The sequence below is a fragment of the Diabrotica virgifera genome, chromosome 6, assembly GCF_917563875.1.
Source record: "Diabrotica virgifera virgifera chromosome 6, PGI_DIABVI_V3a".
Classification (NCBI taxonomy): Eukaryota; Metazoa; Arthropoda; class Insecta; order Coleoptera; family Chrysomelidae; genus Diabrotica; species Diabrotica virgifera.
The window spans coordinates 158,443,116-158,460,096 of NC_065448.1; the positions used below are offsets into that span (position 1 = coordinate 158,443,116).

Consider the following 16,981-nt stretch of genomic DNA (forward strand, 5'->3'; position numbering starts at 1 on the left):
AAGAAGATGGAAAAGTGGTTCAAAAAAGTGGATCGTTTAAAACAAATCAGACTGATACGGCAAGTCAGGTGCTTAACAAGCCTAGTACGTCCCGGGACTCAGCAGCAGAACATTCTTCTTGTGTGAGTACCAGTGATAGTAAACCTCAGAAATCTAGTACTAGTACTGGAACTTCCTCAAAGAAACGAAAATATTCAAATGAGTACTTGAAATATGGCTTTTCGTTTACTGGAGAGAAGGAAAGTAAAAACCCACTATGTGTTGTTTGTGGAGAAGTTTTAGGTAATGGTAGCATGAAACCTTCCTTACTTTTGCGCCACCTTGAATCCAAACACGCCCAGCACAAAAATAAAGAAATTACCTATTTTGAACGACTTTCAAAAAATTATGGGAAAGATGGCATGGTTTCTTCTTATTTCGCATCAGTTAATAGAGATAATGAAAATGCTGTGGAAACCTCTTTCAAAATTAGCTACCATATTGCAAAAAGTGGTAAAAACCACACAATAGGTGAGGATTTGATAGCCCCTTGTATAAAAGATGCTGTTCAGTGTATGTTTAGTCAGGACTTTGTTCGTAAGGTGAACTCCATCCCGCTGTCAAACAACACAGTTTCACGGCGAATTCAAGACATTTCTAAGTACATTGAAGAAAAAGTTGTTCAGCAATTAAAAGACAGTGATTGTTTTTCCATCCAAGTTGATGAAAGTACGGACATTGCTGCCCTAGCAATCTTACTTGTTAATGCAAGGTATGTAAATCCCAACAAAGAGTTTGAAAAAAATCTGTTGCTGTGCCATGCATTAACTGAGCGTACTACAGGGGAAGATGTGTTCAATGTGATTTATAGCTACTTCTGTGAAAAAGAAATAGACTGGGGTAAATTGTGTGGTATATGCACTGACGGAGGAAAATCAATGTCTGGCATATATATCGGTCTTCAGGGGCGCGTAAAAGAAGAGGCCCCCCACATAGCATGGAGTCATTGTTGCATCCACAGACAGAGTCTTGCAGCCAAAAAGTTGCCGTCTTCTTTGAATGATGTTCTCAATGAAGCAGTTAAAGTAGTCAACTTTGTTAAAGCCAATGCAACAAACTCCAGATTGATCAAAGTGCTTTGTGAAGGTATGGGTGGCATTCACTCCACGTTGCTTTTGCACAAGGAAGTAAGGTGGCTATCTCGCGGGAAGGTTCTTACAATACTTTTTGAGCTCAGACATGAACGGCAAGTATTTTTTGAAGAGCATCCTTTTTATTTAGCCTCCAAGTTTCATGATAGTGACGGTTTCAAAAGCTTGCTTATTTAGCTGACATTTTTTCTCAGATCAATAAACTCAACTTAGAGTTACAGAACAGCTCAATTACAGTATTCAAAGTTGCTGACAAAATTGAATCCAAGCTGAAGAAAATTGATTTTTGGAAAACATGTATTCAAAACAATCAAGCTGAAGTTTTTGGCACGCTTCATGATTTCTTGAGTCACAATAATCTGCCCATATCTGACAAAGTGAAACATCAAATAGTGACACATTTGACAAACCTGAAGGACTCTTTTAAAAAGTATTTTCCTAAACGAAGTGACGGAGAGAACTGGATTGCAGATCCTTTCAATGAAGAAAACGTCAAGACTGCTACATTGACCGTTCATGAGATGGAAGAGCTCCTAGAACTTTTAAGTGACTCCTCCTTGAAATCCGAGTTCAAGAAGAAACCCCTTGGACAATTCTGGGTGAGCATTAGGGATGAATATGGACCCTTAACCACAAAAGCTCTTCTGGTTTTACTTCCTTTTACAAACACAGAACTAGTTGAGAGATCGTTCTCTTCCTATGCTTTCATTAAGAATAAGTATAGGAATAAGCTAAATGCAAGTTCTGATTTAAGAGTGTATTTATCAACCTTTGATATTGATTTCAAAATATTATGTGCAACAAAACAGACCCAAGGGTCACACTAAAACAGTTTTGACTTGTTTTAAGAATAATTTTGATTTCTTTTTTTTTTTCAATAAACTTATTTGCTAATTCTAGTATGTTTTTGTGATAAGAAATATTGTATTTACTTTGTAATTATTTTTTTACAGTTGGTATTTAGAATTTACTAAGTTTACTAGAAACATATATAGGCCTAATTTTGGAACAATAACTTTATTGTCAAATAAAAGATAAAAAAAACTCTTGCGTAAATATTTACTTTCCATGATTAATGTTCTTGCAACTTTTTTTCTTGGGGGTACAATTTGAAATAAATTTATCTCAAGGGGTACGGCAGTGAAAAAAGGTTGGGAACCGCTGCCGTATATCGTACCTATCGTACATCATAATTTCCTAATCAATTCTGTTTGTATGTCGTTGTCAGTTGATTCGCGGTTGTTTATGTGGTTATACCTTATTCACACCTGTCCTATTGCCCTACAAATTCATTGGATGTTCCCCATTAGTCATTGCGATGCGTTGTTTCAGGAATGCGAATTTCCTTCCCAGTCCGTCATACGTGGAGTTCTACCCAGGGCTCAGTTCTACCCAGAGATATTTTTGTTGAGTTGTTGTCATGTTTTCTTCGGACAAGCTGATAACTTTCACACACTCAGTGTTTGTAAACAATCGTAAGCAAGTCCAATATCTTTCAAGTTATCTGTTATTAGAACTATGTCGTCCGCGACCCGTTAGGTGGGAGATCATTTCGCCGTCGGTATTGATTCCTTTGTCATCTCACTCCAATTGTTTGAAAGCATGTTTCAGAATTACCGTAAAGATTTTGGGAGATAACGTGTCATCTTGTGTGATTGATTTTTACACATTTTGTAGTCTTGCAGTCAAGTTAGCATCACTGTATATTGTATATGTTCGCGGTCTATGAAAGAGGGATGGAGTTACCTATGGGGAATAATTTATATAACTTTCCTCCAACGCTTTCATTTAACGTCTGTTAATTTCTATCGTATGAAATGCTTTGCGAAAGTCTATGAAAGCCACGACCAATGGTCGGTTTTCTTTGATAAATTTTTCTATATTCCTTTTGTGCAATAGTGGTGGTCGTTAGTGCCAATTTCCGAAAACCTGCCTATTCCCTAGGTTGTTAAAAATCTAATTTTGTTTGCAGTCTATTTATTATGATTCTTGCGAGTAACTTGTAGAGGTAATTTAACAGGCTTATGGGTCGGTTCTAGAGGTTTGTTGGATCGCCCTTATTGTGTAATAAAATAGTAAGTACGCTGTGCTACCTTCTAGGTGTTTCACTTTGGTGCTAAAAGAAGGTGTACAGTTCCCCTACATGAGATGTGATAAATATAAGATAATGAACATTAATTTTAATGTTGTTCTGAAGCTATTTCCTTGTGGCATTTTTATAAGTAAGTATTTTCTATGGGAAATAAGCCACAATTTTATTAAAAAATGAATTTATTAACGTTTCGAAGCCCAAATCGGGTTTCGTTGTCAAAATACAAAATACTATTAAAATAAACAAAAATATTGTTGCTAAGTAAAAAAATTCTTCTAATAATTTATTTATTGATATTCTTGACTTGGGATTGATTTCATGTAATCGAATGAACTATCTTTTAGTAAAGTCGTCCCAGGAACGCAACTCATAAATATTGGCGATATCATTTTAAAGTCTTTACTTTAAAATATATAATATACGTCTGAATTGCCAATATAAATGAGTCAGATTAAATAAATTATTAGAAGAATTTTTTTACTTAGCAACAACATTTTTGTTTATTTTAATAGTATTTTGTATTTTGACAACGAAACCCGATTTGGGCTTCGAAACGTTAATAAATTCATTTTTTAATAAAATTGTGGCTTATTTCCCATAGAAAATACTTACTTATTAATTTTAATGAGTAGGAGAGAAGGAAGAAGCCCCATCTACACGTTGGAAGCGTATAGCGCTTAAAGAAAAAAAATAGGCACTTTCGGACTTTAGGTTTGTCTTCTGGCCCATACCAGTAAAGCTATTAAGTCTCTTAACCCGGCACCTGCCACGTGGGGATCTACCAGCACCCCATAACATATTTTTATCAAATAATTGGTATTTCAAGTTTGGTAAGCGAGCTGTGCGTCATAGTAGCTTTCTATAATATTATATAGTATATATGTGTTAGTGTTTAAAGTGGTTATTTAGTGTCATTCTGAACTTATAGCTCTAAAGTCGAATTGGGGTGTCATCTACTGGCACTTTATGTTTTAAATTTTTTTTGTATTTTTGATATAAAGAGGTCAAATTTACATTTTGTATTGAAATAACTGATTTAAATTATTAATATAGACTCTATACTCACTATATCTTAATTTTTTTAGATATTTTACTTGACTTCATTTATTATGGTTTGGTACTTGCTAATTTGCTTATAACACCTTTTTCATTTTATTTTTCAACTTTTATAACATATTAGTGGCTAATAAGTTAATAAAACATGTTTATTTATATTCTTGTGTTACTCAACACATTATTTTGTTTTTTAAACAAGTGGATCACAGAAAATTGTTAAGGGGTGCTGTGAGATCCCCACGTGGCAGTTGGCGCCTTGCAAAGCCACGTGGCAGGTGCCGGGTTAATGACTAGAAACCAAACGTTTGCAACAAGAAGGATGCCTTCTATGCGTATATTTCACCAGGCTGATTACACTTATCTGTTGAATCAAAGGTTGAGAATATATTATATCGTCGGCCTCATATGAAAAGTGCCTAAGTCCAAATTAACAAATTTGACAGGAGACGAAAAAAACTGATTTAAAGAATTAGACACAGTTACACAGAAAACACAGTTACTTAGAATTTAGAATAGTGTCCGCCAGTCTTCTCATAAAGATAGATCTATTTTTAAAACATTATTACTTTAAAAATGGAGTTAGGAAACTTTAATTTTTGAAATTGGAAAGGAAACATTTTGGAGTTAGGCACATTTAATAACGAAAATCATGAAGAAATATGCGTAACTCCATAAAAAGGTCGCCAAAAATAAACTGTGAAAAATGCTTAAGTCCCACAAGAAAAACAAATGTGTGGTTTTAAAGATAATAATGCTACTTAAATGTAGTTGACAAAAAAAACATAATAATATGATCAAATTGAACTTACCTTCAATCAATAAGTTTACACTATTTCCATGAAGATATTATGTATATATATATATATATATATATATATATATATATATATATATATATATCAATCGGTTTTAAAACGTCTTGCGACGTTGTCCGATGCCTAATTTCCATGACACTCTATCATCCCATTGGCCCTCTCTAAGATCTCTTGCGCTCATCGCCTTCGTTATTCCCTCTCCAAGATTTCTTGGGTCTTCTTCTCTTTCTGCGGTTTGGTGGTACCCATTGCATAATTATTTTAGGGAGTCTTGAGTTATCCATCCTCTGGACGTGTCCGTACCATATCAGCTGTTTTCTTTCTATGTCTGTTGTTAGAGAGCCGTCAACCCCCATTCGCTGTCTTATCTCATCATTACGTATTCTCTCTCTGCGTGACACTCCTACTGATCTTCTAAAAGCGTCCATTTCTACTGCCTCCAGTTTTCTTCTGTTGTTTTCGGTTATCCGCCAAGTTTCTGCTCCGTACAATAGACTGCTTTTAATAAGAGATTCGTAGATATTGTGTTTTCTTCTTTTTCCTATTTCATGACTCCATAGTACGCTGTTTAGACAACCTATTGTTTTTCTGGATTGTGTTATTCTTCTCTTTATTTCTTCATCATCTTTCCCCGTTGTGTCAAAAACGATTCCTAGATATGTGTAATGGTCGCAGGGCATGATGATTTCATTATTTTCTAATGTGATGTTCGATAGTTCGGTACCTATTGGCAGGTATTTTGTTTTTTCTGTATTAATTTCTAATCCCCACTTTCTATATTCTTCTTGTAATTTCCTTGCCATGTACTCTAGATCATCTTTATCGTTTGCTATAACAACCTGGTCATCAGCAAACTGCAATGTATATAAGCAAATATATTATGTCAGCTTATAATACTTTTCTTGAAGATATAACACAGCAGCGCAGCAAAAGTACATCTAACCTCAATGACAATGATGGACTTTGGCAAGTTTCATGTGATTCAGCCAACGCCGTGGAGTTGGGTAGAATTTTTTTTGTGGTTCTAGCGACATCTATTGACTTTTTTGAACTTTTTTGTCTTGCTATGCATGCATACCATAAATATTAATCACATGGCGCAAAAACCTCATTTTTGCTTATATTGGGACTTAGGCAGTTTTCATATGAGGCCGACGATATGTAAAACTCATTTATTTCTTTCAGTACTCTACAATTCTAAACTCTTTTGTGTTAACTATCGCGGCATTAATCAAAATCGGATATTTTTAATGACAAAAATCACCTATACGTAAGTTTCATGTATATCAAATTAATGAATTCGAATTAACCGGTTCATTATCATCAAAAGAATCCATTACCACCACCTCCAGGAAGTCATTAAGCCGCGGAAGGGCTAATGGCCCTTCTCGCTTACTCTTAGGATTATCGTGACGGTTGAAAGTTGTGGAAGTTGCGTTTCCGAACTTTTCCAAGAACCTGACTAATCCTGCACTTTCCGTGTGCATTGTATTCGAAATTCGCCGCGTACAGCGCCGTCATAAATGCGTTGAGATTTTTTATTGTCTCAACGGTAGAGGGATATTCGGATTAGTAGATACATCCCAAGGCGTTGTGTGTTAGTTTTGTTTGTTCGTTCGGAAAACTTTTTTGAAAAAAGTGAAAACTGGTAGAAATTTATTTAAAAGTTCCGTTGTGAAAAAAAAATGAACAAATCTATAATTTTGTAATTGTATAACAATAAAAGTATCAGTAATTGATTTAAAGGGCAGGATACGAGAAACTCTTTGTTAATATCCAGCTTTCGCAAAACTTATTTGTATATCATGAGATTATTCTAAAGTATGACTAAAATACTTTTTCAGTAAATACAATGAAATTAATATGAAATAACATATACAGGCTACGTAAAATATTATAAACTCAGATGAGTGTCTTTCCTCAACGTAAATAAAAAAAGTATTTGATTGACCTGGTAATTGACCAGGCCTAAATCCCATTGAGAACTTATGGTATATTTTCAAGAAACGTTTAGGTAAAATAAATTACACTACAAATGAAAAAAAAAAGGAAACAAGATACAAGAGTTCTTCAAAGATGATGAAGTCAACGGTAGGGGAGCCCAAGCGGGGATTTTTGCAGTTACTCGAGCGCGTCAGATTATTACATGAGGAGAAACCTTGTACCCTGAAAATGTACCTCTACCATATATTGGCTCTTAATGCAGGGGAGTTCGTTAAGGGGGGGCCGAAAAAAAAAATCTATCCTTAGAAAAACTCGAAATTATTGTCAGATTAAGATAAGGTAAGTTAAGTACATGCAAAAGAGTGTATACTTAAAAACTCTGACGATTTAAGCGGGCGTAAGGAAATGGGTGAGTCTTAAAGTTTCACAAGAAAAAAGCGAATATTTCGCGAAATGAATGACAGATCGAAAAACTAAAAAATACGTACTCAATATTTTTCAAAAATCTATCGAATGATACCAAACAAGACTTCCAACGGAGAGGGGTGGGGGGTAAATTTAATATTTTAAATACAAACCCCGCGATATTTCGTGAAATGAACATCAGATAAAAAAACTGAAAAATACACTTATTTAATATTTTTGAAAAATCTATCGAATGACATCAAACACGACCCCCACGGAGGTGGGGTGGGGGGTTACTTTAAAATCTTAAATGGGAGCCCCCATTTTTTATTGCAGATTTGGATTCCTTACGTAAAAATAAGTTACTCGAGACATTTTTTCGAATTATGGATAGATGGCGCTATAATCTAAAAAAAGATTGCTGGAAATGGAAAATTTAATTTAAAAATGAAAAGTCCCCACTAAAATGGAAAACTTTACTTAACTTTTTTTGGTTTTAGGACCTACTCTTCATAACCCAAGAGGTCCCCAAAGCGCTCGAGTGACTGCACATTTAGCATACTTTGCTCCCCGACCACAAGAACATATGCGCTGTGTTGGACCTCAATAGAAATCTCGAGGAAAGTACGAACTTGTATAAAGGTATAGAGGCCATAAATACGGCAGCAAAAACGATAAGCGAAGCTATCATGACGGCTTATCATGAAAACTGTTCTGAAAAAAACAAGGGAGAATGCGGGGAGAATTTGGCGAGGAGAGTACAGATATCCAGGCTTGCTCTCGAATCCATTAAGTCCTGACATAGATGCTACCATTAAAGAAGTAGGTTTTTTAAAGGAAGTTAATGGCAAATTTACGGAGACCAAAGAGGAAAATCTTAGAGAATCATAAACACCCACTTTCCGGTCTCAAAGCTATTATGTCCTTGGGTAGATGTAGAAGGTTGTGTTGTAATAAGGGCTCCTACAGCGGCATTGGAAGTCCCGCTAAATCTTCCACCGTTTCATATGTTTATACAGAGCGAAGCCAGATCTGTGATGCATAGTCTGTGATGATACATAATCAACAATACTAAGCGGGCGCACTGTGCTGACAATAGAAAGTCAATGGGAGCTAAAAGCAGATATAGTATTGCAACATCTACGAGATATAACTGTGATAATAAATTCAAAATTAACAAGACTGGATGGAAGGTGTACATATACAAACGGAAGCCTACCTGGTATACTGATGCTCAAAAACATCGGAGAGGTAGGGGCCGGTATATTAGGGACTTAGGGACAAAACAAGAGATGCATTTCGCGGTAAGTTTATCTACGGATGTCACAATTTTCCAGGTGGAAATAGCGGCAATTGATCACTGAGTAGCAGAAATAAAAAGGCAGAAAAGAAAACACCGTTCAATTGTCAGTTTCACAGATACTCAGGCAGCGTTTAAGGCACCCAAGACAATGAAAATGCCATTCATTTGATCGGAACCCTTCTATGGCGTTACAAAGACAAAACCAAGAACGGCTTAAGACAGTGGGTAGCTTACAAATCTCTAGAATGGTGGAGGAACTCATCAAGACAAAGACAGTCGAACTGTTCAGTATAGAACATTCGCCAAAATTTGCGGTAGACGTAGACATAACTATAACTAAAGACTTAACTATAACTACAACTAAACAGTCAAAGCCATAGTAGGTCTGTTAAAAGTGAACTGTAATCTGAATAGGCAGTTAACGCTGATGGGATTGCCAGGTGATGACCTCAGAAGATTCTTTTACCTAGAGGAAGAAACAGCAGAGAGAAACAAATCTATGGAAATTAATAAATTAAAAATACAGATATAATTCTGAATGACCATGTAGTTTTATGGAAGTATAGAAAACGAAGGTTATCAGTATTTTATTGTTAGATATTTCTAAGATATCAACAACATATTTGCCACACACTTTCTAGATGTATAACGTTTACAAAGATTGTTAGATATAGAATAAAAATTTATCAAAAATTAAAACTAATTCTGAACATAAGGATTTATTGTACCTACGTGAAACCTGTTCGTTTAAAAACTTTAATTCAATTCTGATAGCAATCACTTTTATTGGGATTATAATTATTGGTTCTGCTCAACTGCTGTAGTCCATGACATATTTATATACTTATAACTTGACTCCACACCGTAAACTTTCGTATAATATTCCGTCAAATAAAGTCGATTCGACTCGAAAAAAAACTTTCTTGTAACATTGTTTATAAAAGTTTCCCGTTGTTCCAATGTTTCCTCTTATTTTCTATTCCTATAACTTTCCAAGATGTTTTCCTAACGCAGTAGGCGTCTCGGCATAATTTAGACTAATGCCACAGCCGCCCAGACATAAAACTTCTATTCTGCTAAATATTTCAAATGTGTTTACCATCTTCTTTTGTTTTCAAAACTAGCAGTGGTCTTTCTGTTTATTTCTAGCGATAATTCAAAATTAGGAGACGGAGCTTTTCTTTCTGTTAAAAAATATATCGGTCGCCCTCAGAGATTTACTGAGTTTGTTCGAAGTGCTACAAAGTTGTCACATCGTTTGTTTTCACCAATTAAGGATTAAAGAAATATAAGTAAAATGTATCATTTGGCATAAAATATGAGCTTCTGGATTTATTTAATGCTTCCTCAGAACGTACTAAAAATGTGTTTATTTAATTATTATAGTAATTGTTTAAAAAATATTTTAAAAAATAAAATTTTATCAACATTAAAGGTCACATTACAAAATTCTTTGTATAAAGTTGCCATTTTTATCGGAAGCACATTGTGCAGAAGTTAATCTCATTAGAGGTGTGAAGCAAGGAGACCCAATCCCTTCCACCCTCTTTAACCTAGTTTTGGAGCATGCCGTGAGAGAAGGAAAGGATATAATACTGAATGAAACACATTATCTCTTATGCTGATGATTTAACAGTTGTAACAGAGAAAATAGAAGACTTAACAAAAGCCATAAACAAGCTGGATGTAGAAGCAAAAAAGATGGGATTAGTAATTAATGAAAATCATAGCAAATAGATGAAATTGAGCGGGGAACCTGGAAGGGGACTAATAATAACGGGAAGATATACATTTGAAGAAGTAACCAAGTATATCTACCTAGGAGTAACAATAAGAAAAAGTAGGAAAGACAGTATACAGGAGAGAATCCAGAAAGAATCAAGCTTTTGGAAGGAATAAGTAATTACTCAGATCCAAAAACATCAGCAGACAAACAAAAATCAGAATGATCAGCTACTGATCAGACCAGTTATCACGTATGCAATGGAAACAACGACGCTGACGAAAAAAGATGAAGATCTAAGAACAGTAGAAAGAAAGATGAGATCAATGTTGGGACCAAAAAGAACGAGCGACAGAGAACCAAAAATGAAGACCAATAAAGAAATGCAACAAGAAATGGCAGGTGAGAACATACCAAAATACATAAAAGCAAAACGACTAGAATGGGCTGGCCACATAATGAGAAGAGCATCCACAGAAATGATACAACAGAATCACGAACTGGACACCCCTGGGACCAAGGAAAAGAGGAAGACCCAGGATAATATGGTAGAACCAGATAGAGGAAGACATTAAAATAATGAAAATACATGCGTACATGCGAAAATAAATGCGTTGATGCACAATGTGGAGGGGAGACTAAAGGGAAATATGATTTTGATCTCTCTCTATTAAGTGGAAACTTAATATTAGTGTTTTTTTTTAGTTATCTTGCTAATTTTATAATACTAACTGTTATGATACGTTTTTTACGTATCTGTATAATATTTATGAATTATGCTGGCGGGTAAGGGTCAAGGGTAGAACTTACGCACATATGTCATACAACATGCAACATAGAACATAACATAGCAGTATTTAAAATACTTTTTTTTATTTGCAGACATAAAAGAAAAGTACAAAATTTCCTCCCCTGTAAAAATTCCCCACGAAACAACTGTGATGTAAATGTGGCTGCGGGTATCTACGAAGATCCTCGCGATGTCGTTCCGAGGCAAAACCACGCCCAACACCACCATCCACAACTGGCTGGTAGGCATACTGTCGCACCATCAATAGAGGTAAGCTATAAACTTCATACAATTTTTAATATCCTTTATATTTTCATAAATATACTTAGTGGCAGAAATGTTAAGGTCCGAACCAACGGAGTGTGTTGAGGCGCGTTTCACAGAGCACCTGAAACATCACAAAAGATTCTGAAATTGTTTTCTTGTGGAATGTCTAAATACTCTGGGCTAATTAGCAAAATTCATGGAAAAGTTATTTACCAGCAATTTTATTGCTGGAATCGAATTATAAGATCCTATATATTAATAATGTAGGTATGCAAAGTCCGCCGATAGTGTGCTACTTTTTTTATAAACAAAATGGCGCCGACAAATCGTATTTTTTTCAATTATTGCTCTATAACTCCGAAGTTTTTAACTTTACAACAAAAACACCCAAATAAAAATTCACCGCAATTAAATTCTGCATAGAGACCGATTTGCTCCGACGAAAATTTTCCTCGGAAAATGCGGGTTTTCCCAACAAAAACTCTAATTTTCAAATAAAGTTTTAGGTAAGAAATTATTAATCAATAATTAAATAACTTAGTGACATCAAAGCTTTCTTGGTATATATTGTAATTCCAGAAGCCGGTGAAAATTAAATGAATATTTTAGCAACAATTCAATTGTTAATTAACAATTTACGATCGCAATAATAACCAAACTAATCAAGATACATTAATCAAACTTATAAAGATGAGATGCTTATTTAATATTTTATCGACAAAATATAATTTTTTCGTTTTTTTGTATAATCTTTAAATTTTGAAAAAAAAATAGTTATAATACGCTGGTCTAATTAGTAAAGTACAAAGAAAGGTTATTTACCAGCAATTTTATTGCTGGAATCGAATATTATGATCCTATATATTAATAATATAGATATGCAAAGTCCGCAGATAGTGTGCTACTTTTTTTATTAACAAAATGGTGCACCCCATTCGTGTTTTTTTCAATTATTGGTCTATAACTCCGAAGATTTTAACTTTACCCTAAAAATACTCAAATAAAGATTCATCCCAATTTAATTCTACATATAGGCATGTTTTTCCCGATTTGCTCCGACGAAAATTTTCCTAGGAAAATCTCGGGTTTCACAACAAAATCTCGAATTTTCAAATAAATTTTTTGGGCAAGTAATTATTTATCAATAATTAAATAAATTGGTGAAATAAAAGCTTTCTTGGTATAGATTATAACTGCAGAAGCCGGTGAAAATTAAACGAATATTTTAGCAACAATTCAATTGTTAATTAACAATTTACAGTCGCAATAACAACCAAAATAATCATGAGACATTGATCAAACTTAAAAAGATTATAAAGGTGTGATGCCTATTTAATATTTTGTCGACAAAATATAAATTTTTCATTTGTTTGCATAATCTTTAAATGTTAAAAAATAGTTATAAACAAATTAACATTTCTCAGAAATTGTTTATTATATTCTAATTTTAAAAAAATACCTAAAATGAATGCTTTAAAAATTTTTTCCAACCATTTGCAAAAAAGTTATGAAACAGCAAAGTAAATATACGATTTCTCCGTTGTTTATAATTTGTTTTAATTGTTTCAAAGCTTAAAAGTGAGTCTGTGGTGGAATCTACTTACTCACAAAGAATATCAAATATTAGTTCAACGGTTATATTTTAATCAAAGATTAAAAATACTTTTTGTTTGTAATTTTTAGCGCGAAAGTAGGCTTGATACAGAGCCGGAGCTAAAATGTTCACTCGAAGCGACTGACACGCAGCATACATATACTATAATTTTATTTATTAAGTGTACGTCGCGCGGGCGGTCGTTCGTTTCGAGTGAAAATTTTAGCTACAGTACTGTAATAGCCTACTTTCGCGCATGTAAATTACAAAAAAATATATTTATAATCTTTTATTAAAATATAACCATTAAATTAATAATCGACATTTTTTTGTAAATAATTAGCTTGTACTTTAAACTCACTTTTACGCTTTGAAAGAATTAAAAATATATATAAACAACGTAGTAATCGTATGTTTACTTTGCTGTTTCATAACTTTTTTGCAAATGGTTGCAAAGAAGTTTTAAAACATTCATTTTCAAGATATTTGAAATACGCATTTTAACTATTTTTTAAAATTAGAATATAATAAACACTTTCTGAGAAACGTTATTTTGTTTATAGCTATTTTTTTTAAACATTTAAAGATTATGAAAAAAAAATAAAAAATTTTGTCGACAAAATGTTAAATAGGCATCTCATCTTTAAAAGATTTCAAAGTTTGATCAGTGTATCATAATTGTTTTGGTTATTATTGCTACCGTAAATTATTAATTAACAATGGAATTGTTGCTAAAATATTCGTTCAATTTTCACTAGCTTCTGGAACTATAATCTAAAACAAGAATGCTTTTAAGTTACCAAATTATTTAATTATTGGTAGATAATTACTTATCTAAAACTTTATTTGAAAATTAAAGATTTTATTGGGAAAACCAGCATTTTTCGAGGAAAATTTTCGTCGGAGCAGATCGGGAAAAACATATCTCTATGCAGAATTTAATTGCGGTGAATTTTTATTTGAGTGTTTTTGTTGTAAAGTTAAAATCTTCGGAGTTATAGAGCAATAATTGAAGAAAACACGATTTTCGGGCGCCATTTTGTTTATAAAAAAGTAGCACACTATCTGAGGACTTTGCATACCTATATTATTAATATACAGGGTGTCCCGAAAAGATTGGTCATAAATTCTACCACAGATTCTGGGGTCAAAAATAGGTTGATTGAACCTCACTTACCTATATACAATAGTGCACACAAAAAAAGTTACAGCCCTTTGAAGTTACAAAATGAAAATCGATTTTTTTTCATATATCGAAAACTCCTAAAGGTTTTTTATTGAAAATGGACATAAGGAATTTTTATCGCAGCAACATCTTAAAAAAAAATTTTAGTGAAATTTGTGCACCCCATAAAAATTTTATGGGGGTTTTGTTCCCTTAAACCCCCCAAACTTTTATGTACGTTCCAATTAAATTATTATTCTGGCACCATTAGTTAAACACAATATTTTTAAAACTTTTTTGCCTCTTAGTACTTTTTCGATAAGCCAGTGTTTATCGAGATATTTTGAATATTTGTCGAATCCACCACATATTTGTATATGGTTAAGTATGATTATAGGCACCTGTTAATAATCTGAAAATTTATTTATAACTTAAATTTTTTGGTATATTTTGAAAAAGAAGCCACATCTCGATAAAAGTTGACTTATCAAAAAAAGACTAAGAGGCAAAAAAGTTTTAAAAACACTCTGTTTAACTAACGGTACCACAACAATAGTTTAATTGAAACGTACATAAACATTTGGGGGGTTTAAAGGAACAAAACCCCCATAAATTTTTTATGTAAATATAGTAAAAAAGAAGCCGCATCTCGATAAAAACTGGCTTATCGAAAAAATATTAAGAGGCAAAAAAGTTTTAAAAACGTTGTGTTCAACTAATGCTACCACAATAATGAATTAATTGGAACGTACACAAAAGTTTGGGGGGGTTTAAGGGAACAAAATCCCCATAAATTTTTTATGGGGTGGACAAATTTCATTATAATTTTATTTTAAGGTGGTCCTGCCATAAGAATGATACATGTCCGTTTTCAATAAAAAATCTCTGAGAGTTTTCGATATATTGAAAAAAATCGATTTTCATTTTGTAACTTCCAAGGGCTGTAACTTTTTTTATGAGCACATTTGTACTAAGGTAAGTTAGGTTCAACCGAACTATTTTTGACCCCAGAATGTGTGGTATGATTTATGACCATTCTTTTCGGGACACCCTGTATATATAATCATAAGGTTCGATTCCAGCAATAAAATTGCTGGTAAATAACTTTTCCCAAAAATGGCCTATTCTCCGATAATCAGCCCAGACTAAAATTATAGGATTAAGCCACAATTGCTTCTAATGAAAATACGACATGTTTACGTAACGTCAAGGCGAAAATAGTTTTCAAAAACTTTTATTTTAAATATCGTGCGAAAGACAAATTGTTAAACTGGTCATCATAACCCATAGCTGGGCCAAAGAGATAAGGAGGGATTTATCCTCTCTTATTGTTATGGGAGGGGATAACATACAGGGTGTTCCCGAAAATAGCGCGTTCCTTTAAGGTATGGATATAATACATAATGTAGGACAAAAAAGTCCTATACCATTTTTTTTAAAGTTAACCGTTTCCAAAAAAAATTGCATTGTTAGTGATTTAGGTTATTGGCATCAGAAAAATGTAGGTCAGACAGGTACACCTGCAAAATAATTATACCAGCCCATGTTTGAAAATCCAACAAAACAAGAATTTGTTTGTTTGTTTAGGATGAAGACAGGGTTTAATATAAATACTAAAGGCTAATGCTGCAGATTTCAATTTGCACACCAAAATGTATTTTGGTTTTTTGGCCAAACGGTTGAATTTATAAAAAAACTGTTATAAGACTTTTTTGCTCTACCTTCTACCTACACCGTTAAGGAACGCACTATTTTCGGGGATGTATATGTTGCTACAAACCGTAATGCAGGGAAAAATAGAGAAAAAAACGAAGTATTGGAAGAAGACGCATCTCCTGGCTCAACAATCTAAGAAAGTGGTACAATTGCAGTTCCGTCGACTTATTCAGAGCTGCAATCTCAAAAGTGAAAATAGCTGTGATGATTACCAACCTCCTTAAAGGAGACCGTGCCTAAAAAGGAGAAGAAGAAGGGCTAAAGGGACAACTTTAACCTAGAGATTAGCCACAATAGACTTCATAGGTCGTGGAAGGATAATTTATATTGAATCTGTTTTCATTCGGTATTGGTTAGTGTTCGGGTTATGATTTGGTTTCAAACATCCTTCTGTCTTTTCATTGCTTTTGTCAGAGTCCACGTCTCACACTCATACATAAGCAGCGGTCCAAGCACTGATTTATATATCGTAATTTTTAAGTTCGTGTTAGGCTCTGGGATTTAATAGTGTGGATGCTATACATACATTTGTTTGCTGCCTGAATTCTTCCTTTTATCTTTTCCGTGAAATGGTTATCTCTGGTGATTGTCGCCTCGAGATATTTAAAACTCTCCACTTTTTCAAAGGTATATGGGTCTATTATCAGATGTTGTCCTATTCAATCTCGTCTCTTTTTTTCTATTAATACACACATACATATTTGGCTTTCTCTTTATTGGGCTTTAGACCGGTTTTTTGCTTTTATCTTTAATAATTTATTGAAGGACCTTTACATTAGTGCATTGTTTTCCAGTATGTCAATGTCATCCGCGTATGATAGTACTAATTTTATTCATTTACTGTCAGTAGTTATGGTCTAACTTGGTCTGTTCTTACCACTTTAGCCGGGATTATTATTAAAGGGAACAGGTGACAGCACGTCTCCTTGTTTCAAGCAACTGCTTATTTCAAACCATTCTGAAAGTTTGTTACCTAACCAT

At 33.6% G+C, this 16,981-nt stretch overlaps 1 protein-coding gene across 4 annotated transcripts in view; it reads left to right on the forward strand.

Annotated features, from left to right (window-relative positions):
* Positions 1–16,981, forward strand: part of LOC114324457 (uncharacterized) — a 558,952-nt gene that overhangs the window by 489,479 nt on the left and 52,492 nt on the right. For all 4 annotated transcript variants that reach the window (XM_028272313.2, XM_028272315.2, XM_028272314.2 and 1 more), the window contains exon 4: positions 11,351–11,528. In XM_028272313.2, coding sequence (XP_028128114.1) covers positions 11,351–11,528 — 178 coding nt within the window. The remainder of the gene's footprint in view (positions 1–11,350; positions 11,529–16,981) is intronic.